Source organism: Silurus meridionalis, chromosome 7 (assembly GCF_014805685.1).
Source record: "Silurus meridionalis isolate SWU-2019-XX chromosome 7, ASM1480568v1, whole genome shotgun sequence".
In the NCBI taxonomy this organism is placed as follows: domain Eukaryota; kingdom Metazoa; phylum Chordata; class Actinopteri; order Siluriformes; family Siluridae; genus Silurus; species Silurus meridionalis.
In genome coordinates this window covers 1,243,155-1,271,153 of record NC_060890.1, presented here as the reverse complement: position 1 = coordinate 1,271,153, position 27,999 = coordinate 1,243,155, and the positions used below count along the sequence as shown (strand labels likewise).

Below are 27,999 nucleotides of genomic sequence, written 5' to 3'. Positions count from 1 at the left end.
TTCAACCAATCAGATTTCAGATTCTCCTCACAGGGCAGCTCGCTGGCCCAGAATAGCATCACCATTTCTCTGTCCTCTGATTGGTTGTTCAGAGGGAAACTGTTACAGCCAAGTTTGACTGGTAAAACACGTGTGTAGCTCTGCAGACTTTTTTACACCTACGGAGGAAGAGAAACTGATTTGGTCTCAGACGTACTTAAAAATCCATTGTGAAGAAAAGATAGATGGTGAGGAGGTCGTCCAACCCTGAAGCTAGCTAGCGTGTCTCAGCCTTGGAAAGGGTTTGTTCTCCACTTCCAGACCAGTGAATACGAGCGGTACCACTGGATTACAGCCTCTGGGGGGCGCTGCACATTATGAGTCTGCATCTCTGGAGAGTAGGTTGTGTTTTATTTAGATGTTTAATGTTTTTGTCATGTTATTAGACAAATATTGATTCTGAACTGCTCCAGATGTTGTAGGTGCACAGTTGTGGTTGTTTGGAGTCTTAACTGGTTTTGTTGCTTAAGTAAAATGATTTTCAACCCCCATATGTGAAACATCCTCACTGAAGGCCCAGGTACCAAATACACGGCTCGCCACTGATACACACACAAACATACAGTATACACATGCATACAAGCATTCACACACACACACACACACACACACACACACACACACACACACACACACACACACACAAACTTATGCACACACATACATACATACATCACATACACATTCTTCAGTTTTTTCATTTTCCTTCCCTTTTACTTCTTTAGCCTCTTTCAAATTTCACCTTTTCAAGATGACAGGAAGTTGAGAGGTTCAATGGCACGTGTTTTCTATCATATCGGTGAACCATTTGAGATGCTAATAGATTTAGCTAGTTTGCTAACACACCCTCGTTTATATCGCTTTAATGAACCAGTGTAAAGGTCGAATGATTTGTTGTTTGCATTCTTTAGCGATGCAATGGGAACATGGTGGCGTTTTGGGTTATCTTGCTCTGTCTGTCCCGCAATGCCGTGCTGCCCATCAGGAAATGGTTTTCCTCAGCAGGAAGTCGGCGTACTCTTTCCTGCGGATGAGGCGCTGCATCTGAAACGTGTTGCTGGAGGTGTGGCAGGAAGACGTCACGTGACTCCTCAGTTGGTAAAACGCCCCCTGGCTAACGAGCTGCACTCTCATTGGTCCGATGCTGCCTTTGGTCCGGAGTGACCTGTAGAGGGCGGAGTCTGCCTGCAGACACGCATCCAGCTGTGTGTCCAGAGAGAGAGAGAGAGAAACTGAGGTGATGAAGTAAAGAATCTTGTGATAAAAATGACATCATAGTTATACTAAATCAGTACTTTGAAACCTTAAGTACATTTGAAGGCAAAAACTTTTGTACTTTTACTCAAGTGAAGGTTTAAAGGGACACTTTTTCTTTTCTGTAAGTCATTATTACATCCAACTCTACATGGTGTGACCCTTTTCGTCTTCCACATGCCTATTTACGAACTCTCTCTCACACTAGTGACAATCGGTTTTGTATAAATTGTATGATCTACAGCGTCATGTTAAATCCGACCTTATACCGCTGCACCTCTGTGAGGTTCCTGACCCCTGTGAGCTCCAGGAACACCAGGTAATGAGGCTGAGCTCCTCCTGATGAGTCTCCTACATCACAAACACAAAAAGATTCAATTCCACTGGTCAAAGTGCAGTTTGTATCGCAGTATATATAAATACGTTTATTTATTTATTGGTGCCTGTCGTGTCACATGCTCTCTAATTATCTGAACGTATATCTGGCTGTTTAAACATTGTGCAAAGTTACGGTAGTTATATTTATAACGGTATCATTACCCAGAATTCCACTCTCAGCGCAGCAGTAATCCACCAGTTTAGCGCCAGGCCACTGTGTCAGCGTTTTCTTAAGCGCGGCTAAAAACAAGGCTTCGTTCACTTTTTCGGCTCGTACGTTTAGCGTTTCACTGGGCCTGCAACATAAACACACACACACACACACACACACACACACACACACACACACACACACACACACACACACACATCAAATGGCTTCGTCAGTAGTTATTTTAGATTAGATGTTGATTTGTATGTATGTGTGTGTGTGTGTGTGTGTGTGTGTGTGTGTATATAGAACCTGTAAGAAAACTCCACCACTGGACACTGATTGTGAAATCCAACGACTTTCACAACGTCTCCAAGGCGACACCTGCAGAAGAAAACAGTATATTCTGTAAGGTACCAAACACGTGCGTGTCACGCCGTTAGAGAAAAATAAATAGATCGGTAATAAATCTGCATCGCTACAGATTCGGCTCTCGTCTTACAGCTGCAGTACCTGAACAGTCCTGAGGCGTTGGTGATTATCAGCTCGTAGTTCTTCCCCTCCTCCACTTCATCCATAAGCAGTGTGTCGGGTGTGTTTGTAGCATCTAAATGTTCCTCTGGTAGAAACTCGAAGAAAATGGAGCGAGGACAGAGCAGGTAATGTCTCCTGTCCTGCAGCGGCCACAGGTTCACTCCGATCAGACCTGAGAGAGAGGAAGAAAACTTACAACAACAAGACTCCACTGTATCCTTCAATACTACAGCACACGCCACTGTATCACTCAATACTACAGCACACTCCACTGTATCACACAATACTAAAGCACACTTCACTGTATCACTCAATACTACACCACACTCCAATGTATCACTCAATACTATGCCACACGCCACTGTATCACTCAATACTACAGCACACACCACTGTATCACTCAATACTACAGCACACTTCACTGTATTATTCAATACTACAGCACACTCCACTGTATCACTCAATACAGCACACCCACTGTATCACTCAATACTACAGCACACTTCACTGTATCACTCAATACAGCACACTCCACTGTATCACTCACTACAGCACACTTCACTGTTTCACTCAATACTACACCACACTCCACTGTATCACTCAATACTACAGCACACTTCACTGTATCACTCAATACTACAGCACACTCCACTGTATCACTCAATACTACAGCACAGTCCACTGTATCACTCAATACTACAACACACTCCACTGTATCACTCAATACTACAGCACACTCCACTGTATCACTCAATACTACAGCACACTCCACTGTATCACTCAATACTACACCACACTACACTGTATCACTCAATACTACACCACACTCCACTGTATCACTCAATACTACACCACACTCCACTGTATCACTCAATACTACAGCACACCCACTGTATCACTCAATACTACAGCACACTCCACTGTATCACTCAATACCACCACACTCCACTGTATCACTCAATACTACAGCACACTCCACTGTATCACTCAATACTACAGCACACTCCACTGTATCACTAAATACTACAGCACACTCCACTGTATCCTCAATACTACACCACACTCCACTGTATCACTCAATACTACAGCACACCCACTGTATCACTCAAAACTATGCCACACGCCACTGTATCACTCAATACTACAGCACACGCCACTGTATCACTCAATACTACAGCACACGTACTACAGCACACGCCACTGTATCACTCAATACTACAGCACACTTCACTGTATTACTCAATACTACACCACACTCCACTGTATCACTCAATACTATGCCACACGCCACTGTATCACTCAATACTACAGCACATGCCACTGTATCACTCAATACTACAGCACACTCCACTGTATCACTCAATACTACACCACACGCCACTGTATCACTCAATACTACACCACACTCCACTGTATCACTCAATACTACAGCACACTCCACTGTATCACTCAATACTACAGCACACTCCACTGTATCACTCAATACGACAGCACACTCCACTGTATCACTCAATACTACAGCACACTTTACTGTATCACTCAATACTACAGCACACCCACTGTATCACTCAATACTACAGCACACTCCACTGTATCACTCAATACTACAACACACTCCACTGTATCACTCAATACTACACACACTCCACTGTATCCTCAATACTACACCACACCACACTGTATCACTCAATACTACAGCACACGTACTACAGCACACCCACTGTATCACTCAATACTACACCACACTCCACTGTATCACTCAATACTACATCACACTCCACTGTATCACTCAATACTACAGCACACTCCACTGTATCACTCAATACTACACCACACTCCACTGTATCACTCACTACAGCACACTCCACTGTATCACTCAATACTACAGCACACTCCACTGTATCCTCAATACTACACCACACCACACTCCACTGTATCACTCAATACTACACCACACTCCACTGTATCACTCAATACTACAGCACACTCCACTGTATCACTCAAAACTATGCCACACGCCACTGTATCACTCAATACTACAGCACACCACTGTATCACTCAATACTACAGCACACGTACTACAGCACACGCCACTGTATCACTCAATACTACAGCACACTTCACTGTATTACTCAATACTACACCACACTCCACTGTATCACTCAATACTATGCCACACGCCACTGTATCACTCAATACTACAGCACACGCCACTGTATCACTCAATACTACAGCACACTCCACTGTATCACTCAATACTACACCACACGCCACTGTATCACTCAATACACCACACTCCACTGTATCACTCAATACTACACCACACTCACTGTATCACTCAATACTACAGCACACGCCACTGTATCACTCAATACTACAGCACACTCCACTGTATCACTCAATACGACAGCACACTCCACTGTATCACTCAATACTACAGCACACTTTACTGTATCACTCAATACTACAGCACACTCCACTGTATCACTCAATACTACAGCACACTCCACTGTATCACTCAATACTACAGCACACTCCACTGTATCACTCAATACTACAGCACACTTCACTGTATCACTCAATACTACAGCACACTTCACTGTATCACTCAATACTACACCACACTCCACTGTATCACTCAATACTACAGCACACTCCACTGTATCACTCAATACTATGCCACACGCCACTGTATCACTCAATACTACAGCACACGCCACTGTATCACTCAATACTACAGCACACTCCACTGTATCACTCAATACTACAGCACACTCCACTGTATCACTCAATACTACACCACACTCCACTGTATCACTCAATACTACACCACACTCCACTGTATCACTCAATACTACAGCACACTCCACTGTATCACTCAATACTACCACACTCCACTGTATCACTCAATACTACACCACACTCCACTGTATCACTCAATACTACAGCACACCCACTGTATCACTCAGTACTATGCCACACGCCACTGTATCACTCAATACTACAGCACACGCCACTGTATCACTCAATACTACAGCACACTCCACTGTATCACTCAATACTACAGCACACTCCACTGTATCACTCAATACTACAGCACACTCCACTGTATCACTCAATACTACAGCACACTCCACTGTATCACTCATTACTATGCCACACTCCACTGTATCACTCAATACTACAGCACACTCCACTGTATCACTCAATACTACAGCACACTCACTGTATCACTCAATACTACAGCACACTCCACTGTACTACACTCCACTGTATCACCAATACTACACCACACCACACTGTATCACTCAATACTACACCACACTCCACTGTATCACTCAATACTACAGCACACCACTGTATCACTCAATACTACATCACACTCCACTGTATCACTCAATACTACACCACACCACACTGTATCACTCAATACTACAGCACACTCCACTGTATCACTTAATACTACAGCACACTCCACTGTATCACTCAATACTACAGCACACGCCACTGTATCACTCAATACTACAGCACACTCCACTGTATCACTCAATACTACAGCACACCCACTGTATCACTCAATACTACACCACACTCCACTGAATCACTCAATACTACACCACACTCCACTGTATCACTCAATACTACACCACACTACACTACACCACACTCCACTGAATCACTCAATACTACACCACACGCCATGTATCACTCAATACTACACCACACCACACTACACTACACCACACTCCACTGTACTACACACTCCACTCCACTGTACTACACTACACAACACACACTCCACTATACTACACACCACACTCCACTATACTACACACTACACTCCACTGTACCGCACACTCCACTCAACTGTACTACACACCATACGCCACTACACTCCACACCACACCCACTGTACCACACACTCCACTGTACTACACACTACACAACACACTACACTCCACTGTACTGCACACTCCACTCATCTGTACTACACACTACACTCCACTATACTACACACTACACTCCACTGTACCACACTCCACTCCACTGTACTACACATTACACAACACACTCCACAACAGACACTCCACTATACTACACACTCCACTCCACTGTACTACACATTCCACTGTACTACACACCACACTTCACAACACACACTCCACTATACTACACACCACACTCCACTGTACTACACACTCCACAACAGACACTCCACTATACTACACACTCCACTCCATTGTACTACACACCACACTCCACTGTACTACACATTCCACTGTACTACACACCACACTTCACAACACACACTCCACTGTACTACACTCCACACTCCACTGTACAACACACTCCACTCCACTGTATGTCCCCTCTAGTACCAGTTTATTTTCACATATTCAGGTCATTTTGGTTTTTCTTGGTCATAAATATACACTGTAACACAAGATGAAATGACCTTCTGAGGCGGCGTAGAGCGGAGAATAGAAGGCCACGCCCCTGCAGTAGTGCTGCCTGAGACTTTCTCCATAAATCTGATGTGGCCCCGAGTCGATGGTGTGAATCAGGTGTAAACGAGGCCACAGTTTGAGAGCAATGCCTCCAAAGCCCTCGGTGACAGCAGTCTTCAGTTCGGCCCCTCGAACAGGATCCGCCTGCAGTCGCCTTTCCAGCTCCGACCTGATCCGAGCATCCAGAAGAAGCCTGGAACTGATCCGGCCCGATTCCACGTCGTCCACCAGCTCCTCCCAACGTTCCTGCAAACCCCCGGAAAACACTCGATTGCTTATTTTGCGGTCAATTGTTGCGCACATTAGGATCATAAATGAATCAATCACGTATTGATAACGCGTTATAGTTTATATATATAGCAACCACGGATTCACAGGGTATCGCGCAACCGATCGACCGAAAGATCTGTTGATTTGTTTGTTGAATTCAAATGCACGATGAGATCAAAGGAAAATAGATGAATATCAACCTCCAGGAGTCTGAATGCGTCGAGCACCAGGAAGGAGAAGCTGGACTCCAGGATGCCGACGTGACGATCCTTCAGGGCGAACAGCAGGTGAAGGTACAGAACGTCGCGCTCATTCTGCACCTACAGAACAATTTAATGAATGAATACACACACACACACACACACACGCTAGGGATGGAAAGATACGCTGATTCGCATAAAAGTTACCAATGTGATCCATCGATTTAAAAAATTTCTATGTAGGTTGAAAGTCACATAAAATACAGATTTACATGGCAGAGGTAGAGCTGCATCTTCCTGCAGACAGACCAGGAAAAGAATGTCTGGTTTTATTATACCTGTAAGACGGCTGCGGACTCGTGCAAAGACGGTGCGTGTGTTCGGAGGAAAACGGCGTTGTCAAAATTCGGAGTCCCGCCTCGGAGTAGCGCTCGGCCGATGGGTAAACCAGTCTGAAGGTCGTCTGGAGACTCGCGGTACCCGGGAAATACTTCTTCATGACGTCTGCGCATACGGACACGCCCTGTGAAAAGTAGTCGCGGTCGGTTTCTTCGGTGCTCAGGAGCATTTTGGGGCACCCTGACGACCCCGAGGTCATCGTCAGGACAGGCGTCTCCGTGATGACGAGCTTTGTCTCTCCGGCGGCGACTCGCCGTATGAGCTCCTCGTAATGAGCGTACGTGGTGACCGGGTGACGCTTCCGGAATTCCGTAGAGTCTGAGAGGAATTAAATTCAAGAGGGTTCTCATTAACAGGAAAAAATCGTTTGGATGTTCCTTGTGTGCGTGTGTGTGAGAGAGACCTGTGATAGAACCAAAGTGATGCTCGAGTCCATAGTGGGTGTGTTTGGTGTCTCTCAGACGTCTGAGCAGCGTCTCCTCCTGCGCTCTCCGTACACACAGGGTGTCTCTTTCCAGTGCGTCTCGCTGCCGTCTCCCTGTTTGACTCACGTGCCTAACGGACAGGAAGTGATGCATGACGCTGAACACACTGCACCTGTCTGCTCTCACACACGCAGCACAGAGAGCGCAGGGTATGCTCAGAGTAACAGCGCAGAGAGCCAAGAATATGCCATGCTCCATTCCTGGTCCAACACACACACACACACACACACACACACACACACACACACATGTAAAAACAGCACATAGCTGAGACACATACGAGGTGGTATCAAAAAAGTTTCTAGACTAGTTTTGAAACACACCAACAGGTGGCATCACAAGGCTGCACGCACAGTCACAGGAAGCACCAGATTTTGCAGCAACATGTGATTTGACAGCTGAAATCTGATTGGACAGAACCGTTAACGTACGTAGACACTCCTTGCAGCAGAGCACCAGAGAGAAACATTACAAAATGAAGACTAATAATTCAATACCTATTCATGGTCAAAAATATATTAAAAGTCAATGATTTGTATAGATATGTATACGATCAAAGGCAGTATTGTCGCAATACTTTCTTATGGCCAATCACAATCCAGCATTCAGCAGCACGCTGACGTCAGCTCGTGGGCGGGGCTACACGTGCTACTCTGCTGTTTACCAAATTGTGGCTGCGTTTTTTTTTGTTTTGTTTATTTGAGTCATTAATAGATATTTATAATTTTAACGGTAAATTGCGTTATTTTCACTTACCGGTTAGAAGCGCTCGTGCTGCCACCGCAGCCATTACAGCGCACGCGAGAAAAGCGCAGCAAACCGCGCGGGATAAAAGCAGCATCCCGGAAAGTTTTATTTAAAAGTAATTAAAAAGAAATTAAACTATTACAACGACTTTCTTCGCAACCGCCATGGTTTTGAGAAAAAATAAAAGTTAACAAGCCTAGAGAGAAAACATCCGCTTTTTCTTGTTGTATATTTCCGGGTTTGACACAACGACGTGATGACGTCATTTGGACGCCCCCATTCCAGTCACAATAAACGGATGCTTTTTTTTCTGACTTTATTGTTCAACTCTTTTAGATTTGTTTATTTACAAAGAAATTTTAGCAAAACGTTTTAAGTTTCATAAGAAGTAAGATTTATATAGAGAATGTGTCCTGTTTTAAAAAACATTTTACAAAATTCCAAAGTTACAAATGCAATTATTCAAACTCCAGACATCTCTCTCTCTTTTCTCTCTCTCTCTCTCTCTCTCTCTCTCTCTCTTTTCTCTCTCTTAGTTTTCATGAAATAACAAAAAACTTTTTTGTATTTTGTATTTGATTTTTTTGTTGTATTTGTTGATCTTTTTTGCTCATTGTTGTTACTGTTTGTATACTTTTTATGAGCATTAATAAAAAAGAAAAATTAATACAAAATTAATGCCAAACAATAAATAAATAAAAATCAATTAAGTAAATAATTAACATAAATAATAAATAAATAAAAACCAATTCATTAATCAATTCATTAACAATAACACGAAAGAAAGAAAGAAAGAAAGAAAGAAAGAAAGAAAGAAAGAAAGAGAGCAACTTCCCCATTGCCGTATTAATAGCATTCCATGATAAAAAAAAAAAAGTCTGGACTCTGTCTCTGTCATTTAAAATGTGAAATTGTGAAGCAGAAACACAGAACAAATTATTATATATATATATATATATATATATATATATATATATATATATATATATATATACACACACACAGAATATTATATAAATAGTTTGAGAGCAATGCCTCCAAAGCCCTCGGTGACAGCAGTCTTCAGTTCGCCCCTCGAACAGGATCCGCCTGCAGTCGCCTTTCCAGCTCCGACCTGATCCGAGCATCCAGAAGAAGCCTGGAACTGATCCGGCCCGATTCCACGTCGTCCACCAGCTCCTCCCAACGTTCCTGCAAACCCCCGGAAAACACTCGATTGCTTATTTTGCGGTCAATTGTTGCGCACATTAGGATCATAAATGAATCAATCACGTATTGATAACGCGTTATAGTTTATATATATAGCAACCACGGATTCACAGGGTATCGCGCAACCGATCGACCGAAAGATCTGTTGATTTGTTTGTTGAATTCAAATGCACGATGAGATCAAAGGAAAATAGATGAATATCAACCTCCAGGAGTCTGAATGCGTCGAGCACCAGGAAGGAGAAGCTGGACTCCAGGATGCCGACGTGACGATCCTTCAGGGCGAACAGCAGGTGAAGGTACAGAACGTCGCGCTCATTCTGCACCTACAGAACAATTTAATGAATGAATACACACACACACACACACACACGCTAGGGATGGAAAGATACGCTGATTCGCATAAAAGTTACCAATGTGATCCATCGATTTAAAAAATTTCTATGTAGGTTGAAAGTCACATAAAATACAGATTTACATGGCAGAGGTAGAGCTGCATCTTCCTGCAGACAGACCAGGAAAAGAATGTCTGGTTTTATTATACCTGTAAGACGGCTGCGGGACTCGTGCAAAGACGGTGCGTGTGTTCGGAGGAAAACGGCGTTGTCAAAATTCGGAGTCCCGCCTCGGAGTAGCGCCGGCCGATGGGTAAACCAGTCTGAAGGTCGTCTGAGACTCGCGGTACCGGAAATACTTCTTCATGACGTCTGCGCATACGGACACGCCCTGTGAAAAGTAGTCGCGGTCGGTTTCTTCGGTGCTCAGGAGCATTTTGGGGCACCCTGACGACCCCGAGGTCATCGTCAGGACAGGCGTCTCCGTGATGACGAGCTTTGTATCTCCGGCGGCGACTCGCCGTATGAGCTCCTCGTAATGAGCGTACGTGGTGACCGGGTGACGCTTTCGGAATTCCGTAGAGTCTGAGAGGAATTAAATTCAAGAGGGTTCTCATTAACAGGAAAAAATCGTTTGGATGTTCCTTGTGTGCGTGTGTGTGAGAGAGACCTGTGATAGAACCAAAGTGATGCTCGAGTCCATAGTGGGTGTGTTTAGTGTCTCTCAGACGTCTGAGCAGCGTCTCCTCCTGCGCTCTCCGTACACACAGGGTGTCTCTTTCCAGTGCGTCTCGCTGCCGTCTCCCTGTTTGACTCACGCGCCTAACGGACAGGAAGTGATGCATGACGCTGAACACACTGCACCTGTCTGCTCTCACACACGCAGCACAGAGAGCGCAGGCTATGCTCAGAGTAACAGCGCAGAGAGCCAAGAATATGCCATGCTCCATTCCTGGTCCAACACACACACACACACACACACACACACACACACACACACATGTAAAAACAGCACATAGCTGAGACACATACGAGGTGGTATCAAAAAAGTTTCTAGACTAGTTTTGAAACACACCAACAGGTGGCATCACAAGGCTGCACGCACAGTCACAGGAAGCACCAGATTTTGCAGCAACATGTGATTTGACAGCTGAAATCTGATTGGACAGAACCGTTAACGCACGTAGACACTCCTTGCAGCAGAGCACCAGAGAGAAACATTACAAAATGAAGACTAATAATTCAATACCTATTCATGGTCAAAAATATATTAAAAGTCAATGATTTGTATAGATATGTATACGATCAAAGGCAGTATTGTCGCAATACTTTCTTATGGCCAATCACAATCCAGCATTCAGCAGCACGCTGACGTCAGCTCGTGGGCGGGGCTACACGTGCTACTCTGCTGTTTACCAAATTGTGGCTGCGTTTTTTTTTGTTTTGTTTATTTGAGTCATTAATAGATATTTATAATTTTAACGGTAAATTGCGTTATTTTCACTTACCGGTTAGAAGCGCTCGTGCTGCCACCGCAGCCATTACAGCGCACGCGAGAAAAGCGCAGCAAACCGCGCGGGATAAAAGCAGCATCCCGGAAAGTTTTATGTAAAAGTAATTAAAAAGAAATTAAACTATTACAACGACTTTCTTCGCAACCGCCATGGTTTTGAGAAAAAATAAAAGTTAACAAGCCTAGAGAGAAAACATCCGCTTTTTCTTGTTGTATATTTCCGGGTTTGACACAACGACGTGATGACGTCATTTGGACGCCCCCATTCCAGTCACAATAAACGGATGCTTTTTTTTCTGACTTTATTGTTCAACTCTTTTAGATTTGTTTATTTACAAAGAAATTTTAGCAAAACGTTTTAAGTTTCATAAGAAGTAAGATTTATATAGAGAATGTGTCCTGTTTTAAAAAACATTTTACAAAATTCCAAAGTTACAAATGCAATTATTCAAACTCCAGACATCTCTCTCTCTCTCTCTCTCTCTCTTTTCTCTCTCTGTTTCTCTCTCTTAGTTTTCATGAAATAACAAAAAACTTTTATTTTGTATTTTGTATTTGATTTTTTTGTTGTATTTGTTGATCTTTTTTGCTCATTGTTGTTACTGTTTGTATACTTTTTATGAGCATTAATAAAAAAGAAAAATTAATACAAAAATTAATGCCAAACAATAAATAAATAAAAATCAATTAAGTAAATAATTAACATAAATAATAAATAAATAAAAACCAATTCATTAATCAATTCATTAACAATAACACGAAAGAAAGAAAGAAAGAAAGAAAGAAAGAAAGAAAGAAAGAAAGAGAGCAACTTCCCCATTGCCGTATTAATAGCATTCCATGATAAAAAAAAAAAAGTCTGGACTCTGTCTCTGTCATTTAAAATGTGAAATTGTGAAGCAGAAACACAGAACAAATTATTATATATATATATATATATATATATATATATATATATATATATATATATATATACACACACACAGAATATTATATAAATACAAAAGAGAAAAACAACAATAATAATAGTATAAGTTACACTATCTAATACAATGTAAATGACTGTTATTGCAGTTTAAAACTGAGTATTAACAGTGTATATTTTGGTGACTGGTTCACTGGTAGCAGCTCTGATTGTAAAGTCTAATAGCAGCAGGAAGAAAAGACCTTCTGTTTTGCTCCTTGGGACACTCAGCATGTAACAGTGTGTCACTGAAGGAGCTGATCAGAGATGAATCTGTTTCATACAGGGGCTGAGGGTCATTCTCCAGCAATAATGATAGTTTAGCTCCCATCCTCCTTCTCCCACCTCCTGTACAGTGTCCAGGGGAATCCCCAGGACTGAGCTGGACTTCCTGATCAGCTTGTCCTGTCTGCAGTAGAGATGCTGCTGCACCAGCAGACCACACCATAGAACATGAGGCCACCAAAGAGTTAAAAAAGTAGTGCTTCCTGCAGTCAAAACAACCTCAGTCCCCTCAGCAGAAACTCTGCTCTGCCCTTTCTTATAAATTGATTCTGTATTATCTGTCCGGTCGTCTTTTGTTCAGATGAACAGCCAGGTATTTATGAGTCCACTCTCTCATTCTCGAGGGATAAACTGGAGAATAAGAGAGGTGTGAAATAGAAATGGGAGATGCTGCAACAGGCTGCCACCAGGGCGGCGCCACTTCATTTTTTGAAAAAGAGCTTCCCAAACACTGATCCTCTGTTCTTTCATTTTTTTATTATTATTTCAGTGTTCTAAGCCCTTTAATCTCTGATTTTTTTGGTTTTGTTTGAAACTTAAATCCTACCTGGACACTTTTATTACCTCCAGCAATACCAAAGCCCTGAAGACTCTGAAACTGTGTCATCTATTAGAATTTTTTTGCAGTGTAACTTTAGTTTTTTACCTGTGGTATTGTTTTGTAAGTTAGGAAGTTACACTTTTGTTTTAAACGTGTTCTTTAATCAAAATTTTAAAAACAATGAAAAAAAAACCCCATCCCTGTTCTCATTATATATCTATATTAGAGATATATGTTTTAATATATTCTAGGTTTTTTTTAGTCAATATATTTTCTATCATGTTTCACTTTTTCATAGGACACCACAGTGAAAGTGAATGTTGGAGCCCCGGAACCAAAGCCGGACTCACTGCCGTCGCAAATTTAAATTCAAGTTCTATTACCCACTTTCAAATGACATAAAAAAAAACGCAAGCAATATGAATGGGTAAAATATTTATAAAACTTTATTACCGTCTTCTGTCTCCCAAATTACATCACATACACACTTAACCTCACAAAAAGAGCGAAGCGGAGTAAATCGCATCAGAGTGTGAACGCGGACGTCGGGATTCGTTTTGAATGAATAGAAAAGAAATCACGAACGGATCGGCACACGGGAGCCGTACGACTCGACGGCACCGGTTTGAAATGGGAATACTGCGGCGGGTACACGTACAAATCACGAAACACGGACACTAAAGAGACATGAGGCAAGTGCCGATACTCAATTATTCATACTGACCCAATTAACCAAGTCAAATCGGTGTAATGAGTCACAGCTGACTGACTCAATCTGCACGGGGATCCAGTTCAGTGAGTCACAACTGCCTGACTCAGTTATCCAGGACGAACCGATTCAGTGAGTCACAGCTGACTGACCTAATTAGCCAGATCGAACCGATTCGATGAGTCACAACGGGCTGATTCAATTAGCCGTGGCGAAGCGATTCAATGAGTCACAGCTGACTGACTCAGTTATCCAGGACGAACCGATTCGATGAGTCACAGCTGGCTGACCTAATTAGCCACGACGGACCGATTCAATGAGTCACAGCTGAACAATTCAAAAAGCCGAAGCTAACTGACGAATCATCCTTGATTTATTGCGTAAGCTACACCCTAAACATTCATTAAGCTCCCCTCGACTGGTTCAATGACCAAATCCACACCTCCTCTATACAAAGTGTCCAAGATTCAGAAGATAAACGACTCGCAATAATTCACACTTGATCAGACCAGTAAACCCGCTCATAAACTCACTGCTAACCAAAACTGAGTCAACGCCCACCAGGGGGCGGTACACTGCAATATTCGGCGTGCAGAACACCATCACTGTAGATACTTCAAAGATTGCTGCCGCTAGCGAGCGACTGTTGAGTAAACCCATGTCTCGCACACAGGAAGCTCGCCACAAAAAACAAAACCTGAGTAATTCACGTACACGTAAAAGCACAGCGCAAAAAAACCCCACCCCAACAGCGATCCATCGGCGTAACCGACACAAAAAAGAAAAAGTGTCATATCAGCACATGCCTACTGCAGACTGCATTCTGTAATTCAACACAAAACAGCTTTTCCTTTTTTTTTCAAATATGTGGGAGTAACTTTTTTCTTCTTATACATTTATAACATTTATAAGTATAGAATCTTTTTGTAAATATTCTCTCTACCGTACGATCGGCACCTTTTCCTGAGTTCCTAATCTGAAGTTAGTGAAGCGAAACTGGGAATCGCAGGGAGCTTGTGAAAAAATTGTAAAAAAAAATTAATATAAAACATAAAATAAAATAAAAAAAGGAACGAAATTCATGCTTCCATTAAAAAAATAAGGAGGGGAGAGAAATAGGAGAAGAATTAGAGACATTTAAAAAAAAGAGAAAAATTATAAGGTGTACAATAAAAAAAAAAAAAAAAAAATATATATATTTCTTTGTAATTATTAATCGATAAAGAAAATCCATAAAGGTGTTTTTAATTAAAAATAGTAATATATATTTTAAATTAAAAAAAAGCTTTTTTTAATGGCAGCAGTGTGAATAAAATTTAAATCCCTTAAAAAATAAAAATACAAAATTGAAACAAGTTGCAAATGACTGCTGGATCTATCAGGCATGAAATAAAAAAAAAAAAAAAAAAAAAGGAAATTATGGTTAGAAATGATTTTTTTTTAATATGACTAACATAAATGAATAATTCAATTAACTAAAAAAATATAGAGATTGTTATGGCAATTCAAAAATATATTCAAGAATTAGCCAAATGAGCATGATTAAGTAAATCAAGAGTAATAATTAATTTAAAAATAAAAATCTGACTGAAGGTCACGCCTCCGGCTTGCTATAGCTTTTTTTTCATATGTGAAACATAAAATTATTAGCAACAAAAAAGGGTGCAATAAAAAAAAAAAAAACAAGCGAGGTCACATTAAAGAAAGATTTTCTACTGGTATGATGATGATGATGATGATGATGTATATACGGATCAGGAGTTATTGAGTAAAAAGGCATCGCTGGGAAAAACTGAAAGGAATACACACATCACACTATATGCTCCAAAAGTTTGTGGACAACAGACCAAGAGCCTTTTGAACATCCTGTTAAAGACGCCTCCCACAACCTGGTGTCCCAATACTTTTGGCCTTAGTGTATTTATATGTGTGTATATATTTATGGGTTCAGGTCCTTTATGATCAGAGGTTAGCGAGAATCCAGAGCTCTCAGAAGAAGCTGGTTTTAAGGAATCGTTCTGCCCCAACTTCCTGTTTCGGGCACTTCGTAGGTTTAGGGTTGGGGGACGACACAAAAAAAAACAAGCGTCGGATCCACCGGACATCACGTCTTAACTAAGGCACGGGAAAAGAGAGAGGCATCCTGCAGTAAAGCTAACACTATTTAAGCTAATCGTCGCTGTAGCGTTGGCTAGCGTTTAGCGAACTCGCATCGATTTCAGACGATCGCTTCGTGTGGATCGGCTGATCTGAGGTTCGTTTTGCTTGTTCTAAAGAACGAGTCATTTTTTGATGATAAGCTTCAAAAAAATTTTAAACGTTGGTTATAAATTTGAGGATTGTGATTGGTCGTGATTTCAGCCTCACAAGGTTTTTTTTGTGGGGGGGGTTGGGACTCTTGCACAACCCGGATGTGGAAAAACAGCTTCGTTAAACCTTCTGGCTTCGCTCTGAGAAGTTCATATGGATCACCATGTGCAAAAAGACAGCGGGAGGACATGGGGTCTGGTGCATCTTCTGCTCGACACTTATTGCGGGACCCTGAAACAACCCACGTTCTATTAGATTGTCTGCGATCTCTGAACTTGTTGCTCTCGTTTGTTTCGGTTATTATTAGCGCTCCAGAGCGGACGTTTCTACACAAAAGGGTGCCAATGGGGTTCTGATTTACATCCGGTTTGTGCTGATGTTCTGAAATATTGTGTGCATCGGTCGTATTTGGTATGGTGAGAGTCGGATTACTACGCTGTTTGTTTGGTTTTTTTTGTAAATTCTTGCTATAAAAGGGAAAAAAAACTCGTAACCCGAGTTCCCGAAGAAAAAGAAAAAATGTAGCCAACAAGCTAATATTAGCTATTCAGTGATCCACTATTGTTCAATTCTCGTACCGGTCCCATTGTGTTCCTGCTGATCCTCTCGTTTCTCAACCCATCACAATTTCCTATTAGCTTTCAGTAACTAATCGCCTAAGCCTGAGTCCAAAACGTTAGCATTAGCATTGTTTGCTGGTTAGTTCACCGTTACTCACATATACGTTTCTTTATATTTCGATATTTACTATAAAACATTTTATTTCTCGTAATTCCTCTCTCCGCACGTCTTTAAATCCAGGTTAGTCGGCAAGCAGGAGTGATGCCGCGCGCGCTACGTCGTCATGCGGAGAACGTTGCGAAATAAGGCGATAGCGAGCTAATGTTCACATTTGTTGAAAAAATAAAAAATAAAAATAAAAATCACAACAACAACAACAACACTGGTGGGAAAAGTGAAAAATGCAACCCCCAGGGGTCACTCTGTGTAGTTCAAAGGTCACGACTGCTGCCCGCTCCATTGCGCCTCCGTAGGCTGGCTGAGGAACTCCTCCACCTGCCTGGCCATGTCCATCGTTTCGTCCAGATCGAAATCTCCGCTCTCGTCGAGCATCGGGTCGCCGCTACGCACAGAAACGAGGGGGTCACGGTAAAAAGTGAAAAAGAACAAAGTCCAGGATGAAAACTGATTAGCGAAGTGTACCTACATGGAAGGGTAGATAGCGAAACTGCCCGGCTGAGTGATGGTAGGGGAGGAGTCCATGAAGGCGGGGTTTCCGGGAGACTGCTCTGGATTGGATGAGGCAAATCTACAAGAGGGGCGGAGCGAAATATTTCACAGGGTTCAATCGGGACAAACGGAATTCCACGTGGAAGTAAAAAGGTATGAAAATACTCACTCTACTTTGACCACCTGTTTAATCTCTGGTTTGACGTAACCGTCTCCTACGGCTTTAGCTGTGGAAAATAATCACACACACACACACACACACACACACAGTCAATACTAGTTTTGCTTGTCTAGGAAAGAAGCTGCGATGTGATTGCAGGAGTGTGCAGTTTTGGTATAGTGTGTGTGTGTGTGTGTGTGTGTGTGTGTGTGTGTGTGTGTGGCGTACAGTTGGGGGGCGTGCAGTAGCGGGAGAACACCTCGTCTTTGGGCTGGTTGGGGTAAAGGAACAGCAGGTGGTTCAAGTCGCTAATGCGGTCAGCCAGAGAGCGGATGGAGAAATCCTTAGTGGTGAAGGGCATCAGGTTCCACACCATTCGCTCTCCTGGAACAACACACACACACACACACACACACACACACACACACACACACACACACACACACACACACACACACACACACACACACAATGAGATATTTACTGATTAAGAAAAACATTTTTGTGTCTGTGAGTGAGTGTGTGTATATATATATATATATATATATTCTCCTGTACATCCACAGTAGCGACTGTGGCTCGTGGGTTTGATTGACGGATCTGCTGATCTCATAAGCGTTTATATAATAAATGTGATTAAGTGGTTGAGTGAGAGACGCACCAGCTTTGTTGGGGTTTTCCGCTACCCAGGCGATGGTGATCCCTCCGATCTCCGAGTCGCTAAAGCGCAGCAGGAAGGTGCCGTTTGGTTTGGAGAGCAGCATGTCCTGCGCCTGCTGTTTGTTCAGGAAACCCAGAATCGCCCTAAAACACACACACACACACACACACACACACACACACACACACACACACACACACACACACACACTCATGTCTATCCGTGATGCTTACTCCGCGTTACTGTGTTAAACACTGTGGAACATTTGAAGGTTACCCGTCGTTCCAGTGAGCCTTCAGGTGTTTCTTCATCAGCTCTATGACTCCATCAAACCACTGCCAGAAGGTGAAGCTCCTTCCTGGTAAACTCTCCTGCACAACACACAGCCTATCAATCAATAACATCTGGCACGTGTGGGGTGTAGCCTAGCGTAGCTTAGCGAGTGCTCCTACCCGGTTGAACTGGGACCAGGTCATGGTCATGTTGCGATAGTCCTCGGGGTTGTTGCTGGAGCTGCTGAAAGCTTTCTGAGCGAGGAACACCAGGTTCTCCTCCGATAACCCGCGCTCGCTCTGCACCTCCGACTTGTATTTCATGTTTAGAGCCTCGCACAGCTGCGGCCACGACACCTTATCAGGCACCACAAAGGGGACGCGACCCTGCAGGGGGACACGCCGTCAACGTTGCGGTTTTTGATTTACGTTACGGAGATACCGAGGTGCGGAAATAAAACGGTGCGTTACCGGCTCGGAGAAGGCGTTGTCCCACAGCACCGTCGCCGTGGCGTTGTTGTCTTGACTACCGTGTACGATGACCACGACGGGCAGCGATAACGTCTGCGATTAGCAAGAAAAATGCACGTTTTTAAACGACATTCGTATTAATAGTTGTCAATTAAATACGACTTTGACATGTTGGTTTGTAATTATTTTTGTTTAATTACACACACACACACACACACACACACACACACACACACACAAACAATTTTTCCCCAATCATAAAATTCATATATATATATATATATATATGAAAATAATAAAGCATTTAATACATTTTGTGGAAAATAGTATAAAAATTATTATTAATTCAAATTATAATTTTTTTACAGTTATCATTTAAATATTAATATGGAAATTGTTTAATTATTGCCATTTAAAAGTTTAATAAAAAAAATAAAATGGTTAATTTATTAAAAAAGTATATTTGAATTAATTAAATTTTTTTTTATTTAATAATTTTAATCAATTAATTAATTATTTTAATAATTTAATAATTTTTTAAATAAACCAATCAATAAAACAAAACAAAATGTATTTGATTTTTTAAATTCTTTTTAATAAGAATAATTTCTTAGTTCAAAATGAATAAAAATCGAGAGGCGACATGTGACCTTGACGTGGAACATCAGCTCGTTTCCTCCGACGCTGAACTGAGACTCGAACAGGACGGTGAACTTCTCCTCGGTCACCGACTCGGCGCCGCGTCTGTCCGAGCGTTTAATGCGCTTCAGGGACTTGGTGGACAGAAAGACAGGAAGAGGGACATGGACACATGGCAGACATATCTTAAGGACGCGTCTTGTTTTTGATGTCCGAATGGCGTGAATTAACGTTTCGTGGTTCTCACCATGTTCCTGAAGTGAGCGCTCAGAGTGCCTGTGGTCTGGTGATACTCCATCACACAGTTGTTGTTCAAGATTTCTCCACTACTGTCACTGAAACACACACACACACACACACACACACACACACACACACACACACACTTTACAATTATATTACATTAATATTCCATGTTCCAGTTTTAGACCCTTTTCGGCATCCACATCCTGCTCATTGTCCCTCTGTAAGAGGAAGAAATGAACGAATAAGGAAACAAAGTCTCAAGAGTGCATTCGGATGAATAAGACTCACTTCCTGGTGCTCTCGTTCTTTAGAAGAGCTTTGGCCTGCTGTTCGTTGATGATGGTGGCCTTGACCTGTGGAGGGTTCATGTGGACGTTGAGTTTTCCCCCGACCAGCAGGCGCACCGTCGTTGCGAACTTGGTCTGCGTCTTTAACACCTGCGGAGGCTGTTTCTCTATGATGAACGTGCTGCCGAGACAAAATAAAAGCGTTGAAATTCGGGTTGTATGTACTAATAGAGCTTGAGGCGAGTGCTGAAATGACGTCGGTGACGGCATTACGTGAAACGTTACTATGCCGAAAATATCGGCAAAAATCCCTACCGTTAGTTTTTCGGGCTTCTGGTCCGCTGTCATTACGAGAGCGGCCTCTAGAGGTGAATACTGACACCACAAGCTGTTTGTTTGTACACGTGAGACTGCGCGCTGCACGAAGAGCGCTATATTTATATTTATTGACCCTAACGACGAGGCTGAGATCACGTCAGTGATGGTGTTAAATGTATTAGATGGAGTCACTCACCCGGTTACGAGTGCTGAGATGATGTCGGTGATGGTAGCGTTAAGTTCTTTGAGAAGTTCCTCTGTAGGGCCGGGGATGGGGAGCTGCTGAGTTAAGTGATCAACACGCCGGAGCTGCTGTCTGTTCTGCCAAACCATATCGGCCAACTTCTCACACCTGATCACCACGGCGACAAACGATAAACACCAAACCGACAAACGATAAACACCAAACCTCACAGATGCGGTAGTGCGCCAGAAATGTGAGAAATTGTATTTGTTTACAGTACAAATGCAGTACAGTGCGTGTGTGTGTGTGTGTTTACCAGGACTGTAGGATGTCCAGACTTCCTTCTGGAGGTCCCCCGTTTCCAGCCAGTTGTTGTCGTCTCTTCCACTGAATCAGTTCGTCGTCCACAATCACCGTCTGCTGCTTTCTCAACAATGCCAGAGTCCTTTGGTGTTTCTCAGCTAGGTCCTACACACACACACACACACACACACACACACACACACACACACACACACACACACACACACTCTTTCTTTTACAAACATGAACTGGCAACAAATTCTCTTTTTTATAAAATATTCTCAAAACCCAGTCATTGGCAGAGGTTTTGGCACGTGTGTGTGTGTGTGTGTGTGTGTGTGTGTGTGTGTTACCTGTCTGTATTTCTGCAGTGTGTTAGCCTCGCGGGTTATCCAGGTCTCTAGTGTAGTTTTCCTGCTCTGGAGACTCGTCTCTCTCTGCACGCGCTCGGCAGGTGGTAAATTCGCTAAACTACTCAACTGAGCTGAAAATAGGCAATTGAATATTTAAATATTATTCAAATATATTTGAATAATATTTAAATAATATATTTAAATAAATATTATTTAAATATTCTAATAATATATAATATTCGTTTCTGATCAAATAAATACAAATGCATAAATAATAAAGCTAATAAGGCTATTAAAGTGTGTGTGTGTGTGTGTGTGCGTACCCTGGATCCTCAGGCTCTCCTGGTACTGGATGATGAAGTACTCCTGACTGTGCTGGAGTTTGCGCAGGTCGCTCTCCGTCTCCTGTGTCATGGCGCGCAGCTCCTCGAACATCTGGTTGATCTGCTGATATTTCTGGGGTGTGGCATCTGTAGCCCCGCCCCCTGCAGAACTCACCTGCCAATCAAAATAATGGTCAGACGCATGTTACTTGTTAGTAAATCGTAGTGGTTTGTGTTCGGATTGTAGGGAAGTGAGCGAGTTAGTGTTAAAATAAAGACAGCTGTGTGTGTGTGTGTGTGTGTGTGTCTGTGTGTGTGTGTGTGTGTGTGTGTGTGTGTGTATACACGTGAGACTCACATTAGAAGCCTCCTGTACGAGTCTCTGCTCCGTGTAGAGAATGTGTTTGATACATCGCACCAGCTCCATCGAACATGCCTCATATGTGCTCTAAACAATACAATCAAACATTATAACAACAGGAGGATTAAACAAGGAGACAGAAAAAAAGAGGTTAAAGAAATGACGGATTGATTTAAACAGACAGACAGACAGAGAGACAGACAGACATGGAGGCAAATTGTTTAATGGCAGTCAGGTGAACAAGTAAACAGACAGGCAGATGTAAAAAAAAATAGAGCGACAGGCAGAGAAAGACAGGTAAACTGAAAGACAGATGAAAAGAGAGAGCGAGAGACAGACAGTCGGAATTACAGACAGACAGACAAAATTATAGATAGGGACAGACAGATGGTCAGTAACACAGACAGACAGACAGACAGACAGACAGAACTCTAAACTGAGAAAAGCAGATAAACAATTAGACAGACATTTGGAAAGATATAAATGAAGACATGTATACAGATAAAGAAGACAGACAGACAGATAGAAAAGGACAGACTGAGAGACAGACATGAAGAGACACTATAGCAGTGTTCACACCTACAATTATTTTCAAGAGAAAAAAATCCATTTAATATTCTCTTTAACGTATTGATGCAAAACGTCAGAAAGTTAATGTGTGTTCCATCAGTGTAAATGACTGTCTGGAATTCTCTAATGACATCTGTGTGTGTGTGTGTGTGTGTGTGTACCTTCAGCTGTGTGGCATAATGCCCAAGTTTAATCTTAAGCAGGAAGCCGTCCTCCCCCATCTGATGGTCTGCCTTCCTCTGCAGCTCCTGGATCAAACTGTCCAACAGACGCTTGGCCTTAAACTCCTCCTGCTGCTTCTCCACGTCTATGGCATCCCTGCACACACACACACACACACACACACACACACACACACACACATAGAAATATCTATTCTTACATTGGAATTTAAAATGTCTGATTCGGTGTGTGTGTGTGTGTGTGTGTGTGTGTGAGTGAGAGACAGAGAGCGGGAGACTCACCAGGGCTGTGTCTCAATCCACTGGGCGAGGTAGTGGCGCACTTCTATAGGAAAGTGCTGGCCGTAAAGCGCCTGCATCTGATGAAGGGCGTCGCCCTGTAACTGCTGAGCCTGAATCCATAAGGCCATCTCTACCTGACAGTGAGAGACAGACAGACAAAAGAGACTGCAAAAGACAGAGAGACAAAAAGACAAAAAGAAACAGTTAAAAAGAAAGACAGACAGACAGACAGACAGACAGACAGACAGACAGACAGACGTGCACTTGACAAGGTATAGAGAATGGACACTAAACACTAGGTAGTGCACTAGACAGGGTACAGAATGGACACTAAACACTAGGTAGTGCACTAGACGGGGTACAGAATGGACACTAAACACTAGGTAGTGCACTAGACAGGGTACAGAATGGACACTAAACACTAGGTAGTGCACTAGACAGGGTACAGAGTGGACACTAAACACTAGGTAGTGCACTAGACAGGGTACAGAATGGACACTAAACACTAGGTAGTGCACTAGACAGGGTACAGAGTGGACACTAAACACTAGGCAGTGCACTAGACAGGGTACAGAATGGACACTAAACACTAGGTAGTGCACTAGACAGGGTACAGAATGGACACTAAACACTAGGTAGTGCACTAGACGGGGTACAGAATGGACACTAAACACTAGGTAGTGCACTAGACGGGGTACAGAATGAACACTAAACACTAGGTAGTGCACTAGACAGGGTACAGAATGGACACTAAACACTAGGTAGTGCACTAGACAGGGTACAGAGTGGACACTAAACACTAGGTAGTGCACTAGACAGGGTACAGAATTGACACTAAACACTAGGTAGTGCACTAGACAGGGTACAGAGTGGACACTAAACACTAGGTAGTGCACTAGACAGGGTACAGAATGGACACTAAACACTAGGTAGTGCACTAGACAGGGTACAGAGTGGACACTAAACACTAGGTAGTGCACTAGACAGGGTACAGAATGGACACTAAACACTAGGTAGTGCACTAGACAGGGTACAGAGTGGACACTAAACACTAGGTAGTGCACTAGACAGGGTACAGAATGGACACTAAACACTAGGTAGTGCACTAGACAGGGTACAGAGTGGACACTAAACACTAGGTAGTGCACTAGACAGGGTACAGAGTGGACACTAAACACTAGGTAGTGCACTAGACAGGGTACAGAATGGACACTAAACACTAGGTAGTGCACTAGACAGGGTACAGAGTGGACACTAGGTAATGACCTTTACCGGAAGTAACGCAAAATTATTAATCAACGAACAGCAGTGTTAGCCAAAGCAGCTTAGCAAAAGAGTCGCAGTAGCCATACGAAGCTAAGTTGCGTTAGCTTAGCCTAGCTTGTGTTAGCTAAGAGGGGAACTTTTGGGGCGAATGAAACTTTTAGGACCTTTCGAAAATTGTTCTCAGCGCGACATGAGAACACGTGGCGCGTGACGTCATTTCACGGTGAAATAACGTCACGTTTGGTGAACACGTTTCATGCGCGCGGAGAGGCGTTACCTGGCTAGGCTAGGCTAAGCTAAGCTAAGCTAAGCAGATAGAAGAGCGCTGCGCGGTCTAAAAGTGAGCCAAACTGTTGCGCTTTCTGTAAAGCAGGCGCAGCGGAAGAAGAGGAAACGGGGGAGTTTCGTGCAGAAGACTCACCGGTTTGCAGCGTCTCGATGCCGTTCAGCGCGCCGTCAGTCCATTAATGAAGATCAGACTGACATCCAGTCAGAAATGTGCAATGAAAAGCAGGAGTTAAAGTTTAGCAGGTTTCCGGAACGGCCGTGTTTGTGTGGGCGGAATGTCGCGGCTTGTAATACCGCTGTTTGCCTGCAGATGCCGCCAGATCTACACCAATCACACGTCCTTCTAACGCTAGTTCATGCCAACATCGTTTCTCACATAACGAGATACATGTGATGTAACAGTAAAATGTGCTGGTCGACTAAGAGCTACCTCTCCTGCAGAGAATACATTTACTCAAATGACAAGCGATTTACGTAAATGCTTCTCATAGTTACATATTTCAACATCCACTGTTCCAGAGGAGAACCAGCGAGTCAGGCCTTCAAGATCAAAATGAGGCAGAAACTATTACTTTGGAAGAACAACAAGGAGAAAAGACTTTGCTTAGACCAAGAAACATAAGAAATGTACAATATGTTAAAGCTGTTTGTCCAAGAAGGAGAGTGATGGAGTGCTGCATTAGGTGGCCTGGCCTCCACAATCCAGTTGAGATTTGGATGAGTTGGACCAAAGAGGGAAGGAAATGCAGCCAACCAGTACTCGACACCTATGCGGGGTGTATTGGGGTGTAACAGTACGCAAAATTCACCGTTTAGTTCTAATTTGTTACAGTTCAAGGGAAGGAACATAACATTATTCTGCCTTTTTATTTATTTATTTATTATTAACTTTTGTGAATATCAGCAGTTTGCACTTTTCTATTACATTGATTCAATTTAGTTAGTAATTAATTGGGCACAATTTCAATTAATTAAATAAAATGACATAAATGGGTAAAATAAATGTTGAATTTAATAGTTTACATTAGTTAGACCCTATTTGGGTAATACAGATGTGTGTGTATATATATATATATATATATATATATATATATATATATATATATATGTGTGTGTGTGTGTGTGTGTGTGTGTTCTTTTATTTGAAATAAAGTTTTCTGAAGATATGTTCTACTTCATTTTTTTTTACTTATTTCAGCATACTTGAACAAATGTCTGCATGAAAACAACATATATTTATTCATTTAATTCCTTCCTTCCATCCTTCATTGAATCACTCAATCCATCTGCAGATGTTGCTTTTGTAATTTCCAACACTTTTCTGGGAAGTTTTTGAAGTGATGTAGGTGATGAAGATGATGTAGGTGAGGAGGCCTGGGGGTGCATCCAGTGTCCCAATTCAGGTGTTCAGTAGGGTCGAAATCAGAGCCCTATAGCAGGAGATCCTCCACTACAAACCATGCATAGCAGATCTTCACGCAGCTGGATTTGTGCACAATATCATTGCCATGCTGGAACAGGTTTGGGTTTCCAAGTTCAAGTCAACGCAAAATTGAATTTGACCGCATCCAAAGACGATCGTGTGCCTCCAGGTTTGTGGTATCAGTGTGGAGAAGAACCACATATGGAAGGAAACTTTAAAAATAACAAATAACTTGGACTTCCTATCGATTTTTTTCTGTGCATACTATCTTACTAATAAGTGTGTAAAGGGGCAGTAAAAACCGTGATCAATAGTGCGCACTATTTAGTATGGAAGTACTCCAACGCGTCACAGGTCCCACGTCACAGACCCCTCACGTGTAAAGAGATTCTTGCGGGTGAATGAGAAGAGCACCGGTTTATTCATTCTCTCAGCTGGAACACGACACTGTGGGCTTTATAAACACGACACTGTGGGCTTTATAAACACGTGAGTACGCGTCAATACGTGTAAACGGATCAATTCGGATGTTTTGTGCTGCTTTATTTATTGTCCGGGTTCGGATTTAAATGAGTTCTTCATCCATATTGGATAAAAATAATACTGGTCAGCATTCTGAAAGCTAGAAACACTACAGTACACGTAGGATTATAAGATTCTAATGTTTAATGCGTGTTTTAACTCTATATATTATAATGGACATTGTTGAAATGTTTTTGCAACTGCAACCAATCAGATTTGGGCAATAACTGGTCACATGATGTCAACTTTAGCGAATGAAAAAACGAAGAGGCTCATCACGTGACCAAGATGTTTTGGCGTCAATGGAGGATCTAAAGAGGGTTGGGGTGATGAATGAATGGATGGAATTCTAATGATTTCGAGGTAGATCAGCTCCTCCTTTCCCCAGCAAGAATACTGATATACTGAAGAATATGTTCAATAAAATGAATAGGAATTAATTTCAATATGAAAGACTCCTTTTTGACCGATTATGGAAGAATCCTGGTCATGTTCGCCATTCTGATCCGTTTCCTCCAGGCAGATGTTCACGCCCATGTGTCTTTATAGAATCTGTCCTCCTCTGGACTTTGTAAAGTGACATCATCTCTGAATGGTTCTGAGAAGGGGTTTGAGGAGATCAGAAGAGAAAATCTTCAGTGTTGCGGTTCACTTCAGTGACATCAGTCTGGACCTGCAGACCCTGTTGGCTGGACGTGGATCTCAGTGTAGATGAGATGTCCTACAACCTTTAAACGAGCCCCGTGAATTTGTTGGCATCTATAACAACTGGTCCACAGGAACCGGCCTGGGAAATGGTAGAAAGGAGAAGATCTGCTGCACAGTGT

General features: G+C 42.5%; 3 protein-coding genes across 3 annotated transcripts in view; 1 reads left to right on the top strand and 2 right to left on the bottom strand.

Moving 5' to 3' along the window:
• Window positions 1-731: 731 nt before the first annotated feature.
• ghdc (GH3 domain containing) lies at window positions 732-12,267 on the bottom strand. The gene is made up of 10 exons (XM_046854899.1): window positions 12,018-12,267; window positions 11,180-11,461; window positions 7,674-8,051; window positions 7,335-7,456; window positions 6,813-7,110; window positions 2,336-2,528; window positions 2,135-2,206; window positions 1,834-1,967; window positions 1,556-1,644; window positions 732-1,242 (listed from the first exon to the last, which is right to left on the bottom strand). Exons 1-10 carry the CDS (start codon window positions 12,100-12,102, stop codon window positions 1,021-1,023), a joined length of 1,875 nt encoding a protein of 624 aa, XP_046710855.1. The 5' UTR covers window positions 12,103-12,267; the 3' UTR covers window positions 732-1,020.
• Window positions 12,268-14,240: 1,973 nt separating this feature from the next.
• On the bottom strand, window positions 14,241-26,096 carry stat5b (signal transducer and activator of transcription 5b). Its single transcript, XM_046854105.1, has 19 exons — window positions 25,361-26,096; window positions 23,674-23,838; window positions 23,371-23,527; window positions 22,637-22,726; window positions 22,279-22,453; window positions 21,956-22,086; window positions 21,616-21,767; window positions 21,312-21,467; window positions 20,799-20,978; window positions 20,512-20,599; window positions 20,276-20,398; window positions 19,626-19,718; window positions 19,335-19,541; window positions 19,159-19,253; window positions 18,883-19,025; window positions 18,450-18,605; window positions 18,231-18,288; window positions 18,039-18,140; window positions 14,241-17,954 (listed from the first exon to the last, which is right to left on the bottom strand). Exons 2-19 carry the CDS (start codon window positions 23,799-23,801, stop codon window positions 17,831-17,833), a joined length of 2,358 nt encoding a protein of 785 aa, XP_046710061.1. The 5' UTR covers window positions 23,802-23,838; window positions 25,361-26,096; the 3' UTR covers window positions 14,241-17,830.
• A 1,374-nt stretch (window positions 26,097-27,470) lies between these two features.
• Window positions 27,471-27,999, top strand: part of oplah (5-oxoprolinase, ATP-hydrolysing) — a 17,116-nt gene continuing 16,587 nt past the window's right edge. The window contains exon 1 of the mRNA XM_046854665.1: window positions 27,471-27,535. Within this exon, the coding sequence (XP_046710621.1) occupies window positions 27,506-27,535 (30 nt within the window). The 5' untranslated portion in view covers window positions 27,471-27,505. The remainder of the gene's footprint in view (window positions 27,536-27,999) is intronic.

What these genes read in the sequence shown, in the direction of transcription:
- stat5b (XM_046854105.1), bottom strand. Translation starts at nt 23,801, where the DNA reads ATGGCCTTATGGATTCAGGCTCAGCAGTTACAGGGCGACGCCCTTCAT. An exon ending in ACAACGCCTTCTCCGAGCCG is followed by an intron (nt 19,542 to 19,625) that starts GTAACGCACCGT and finishes GTCCCCCTGCAG; the next exon opens with GGTCGCGTCCCCTTTGTGGT. An exon ending in GGAAAACCCCAACAAAGCTG is followed by an intron (nt 18,606 to 18,882) that starts GTGCGTCTCTCA and finishes GTGTTGTTCCAG; the next exon opens with GAGAGCGAATGGTGTGGAAC.
- ghdc (XM_046854899.1), bottom strand. Translation starts at nt 12,102, where the DNA reads ATGCTGCTTTTATCCCGCGCGGTTTGCTGCGCTTTTCTCGCGTGCGCT. An exon ending in ACGCATTCAGACTCCTGGAG is followed by an intron (nt 7,111 to 7,334) that starts GTTGATATTCAT and finishes GGGGGTTTGCAG; the next exon opens with GAACGTTGGGAGGAGCTGGT. An exon ending in GTGGTGGAGTTTTCTTACAG is followed by an intron (nt 1,968 to 2,134) that starts GTTCTATATACA and finishes TTTATGTTGCAG; the next exon opens with GCCCAGTGAAACGCTAAACG.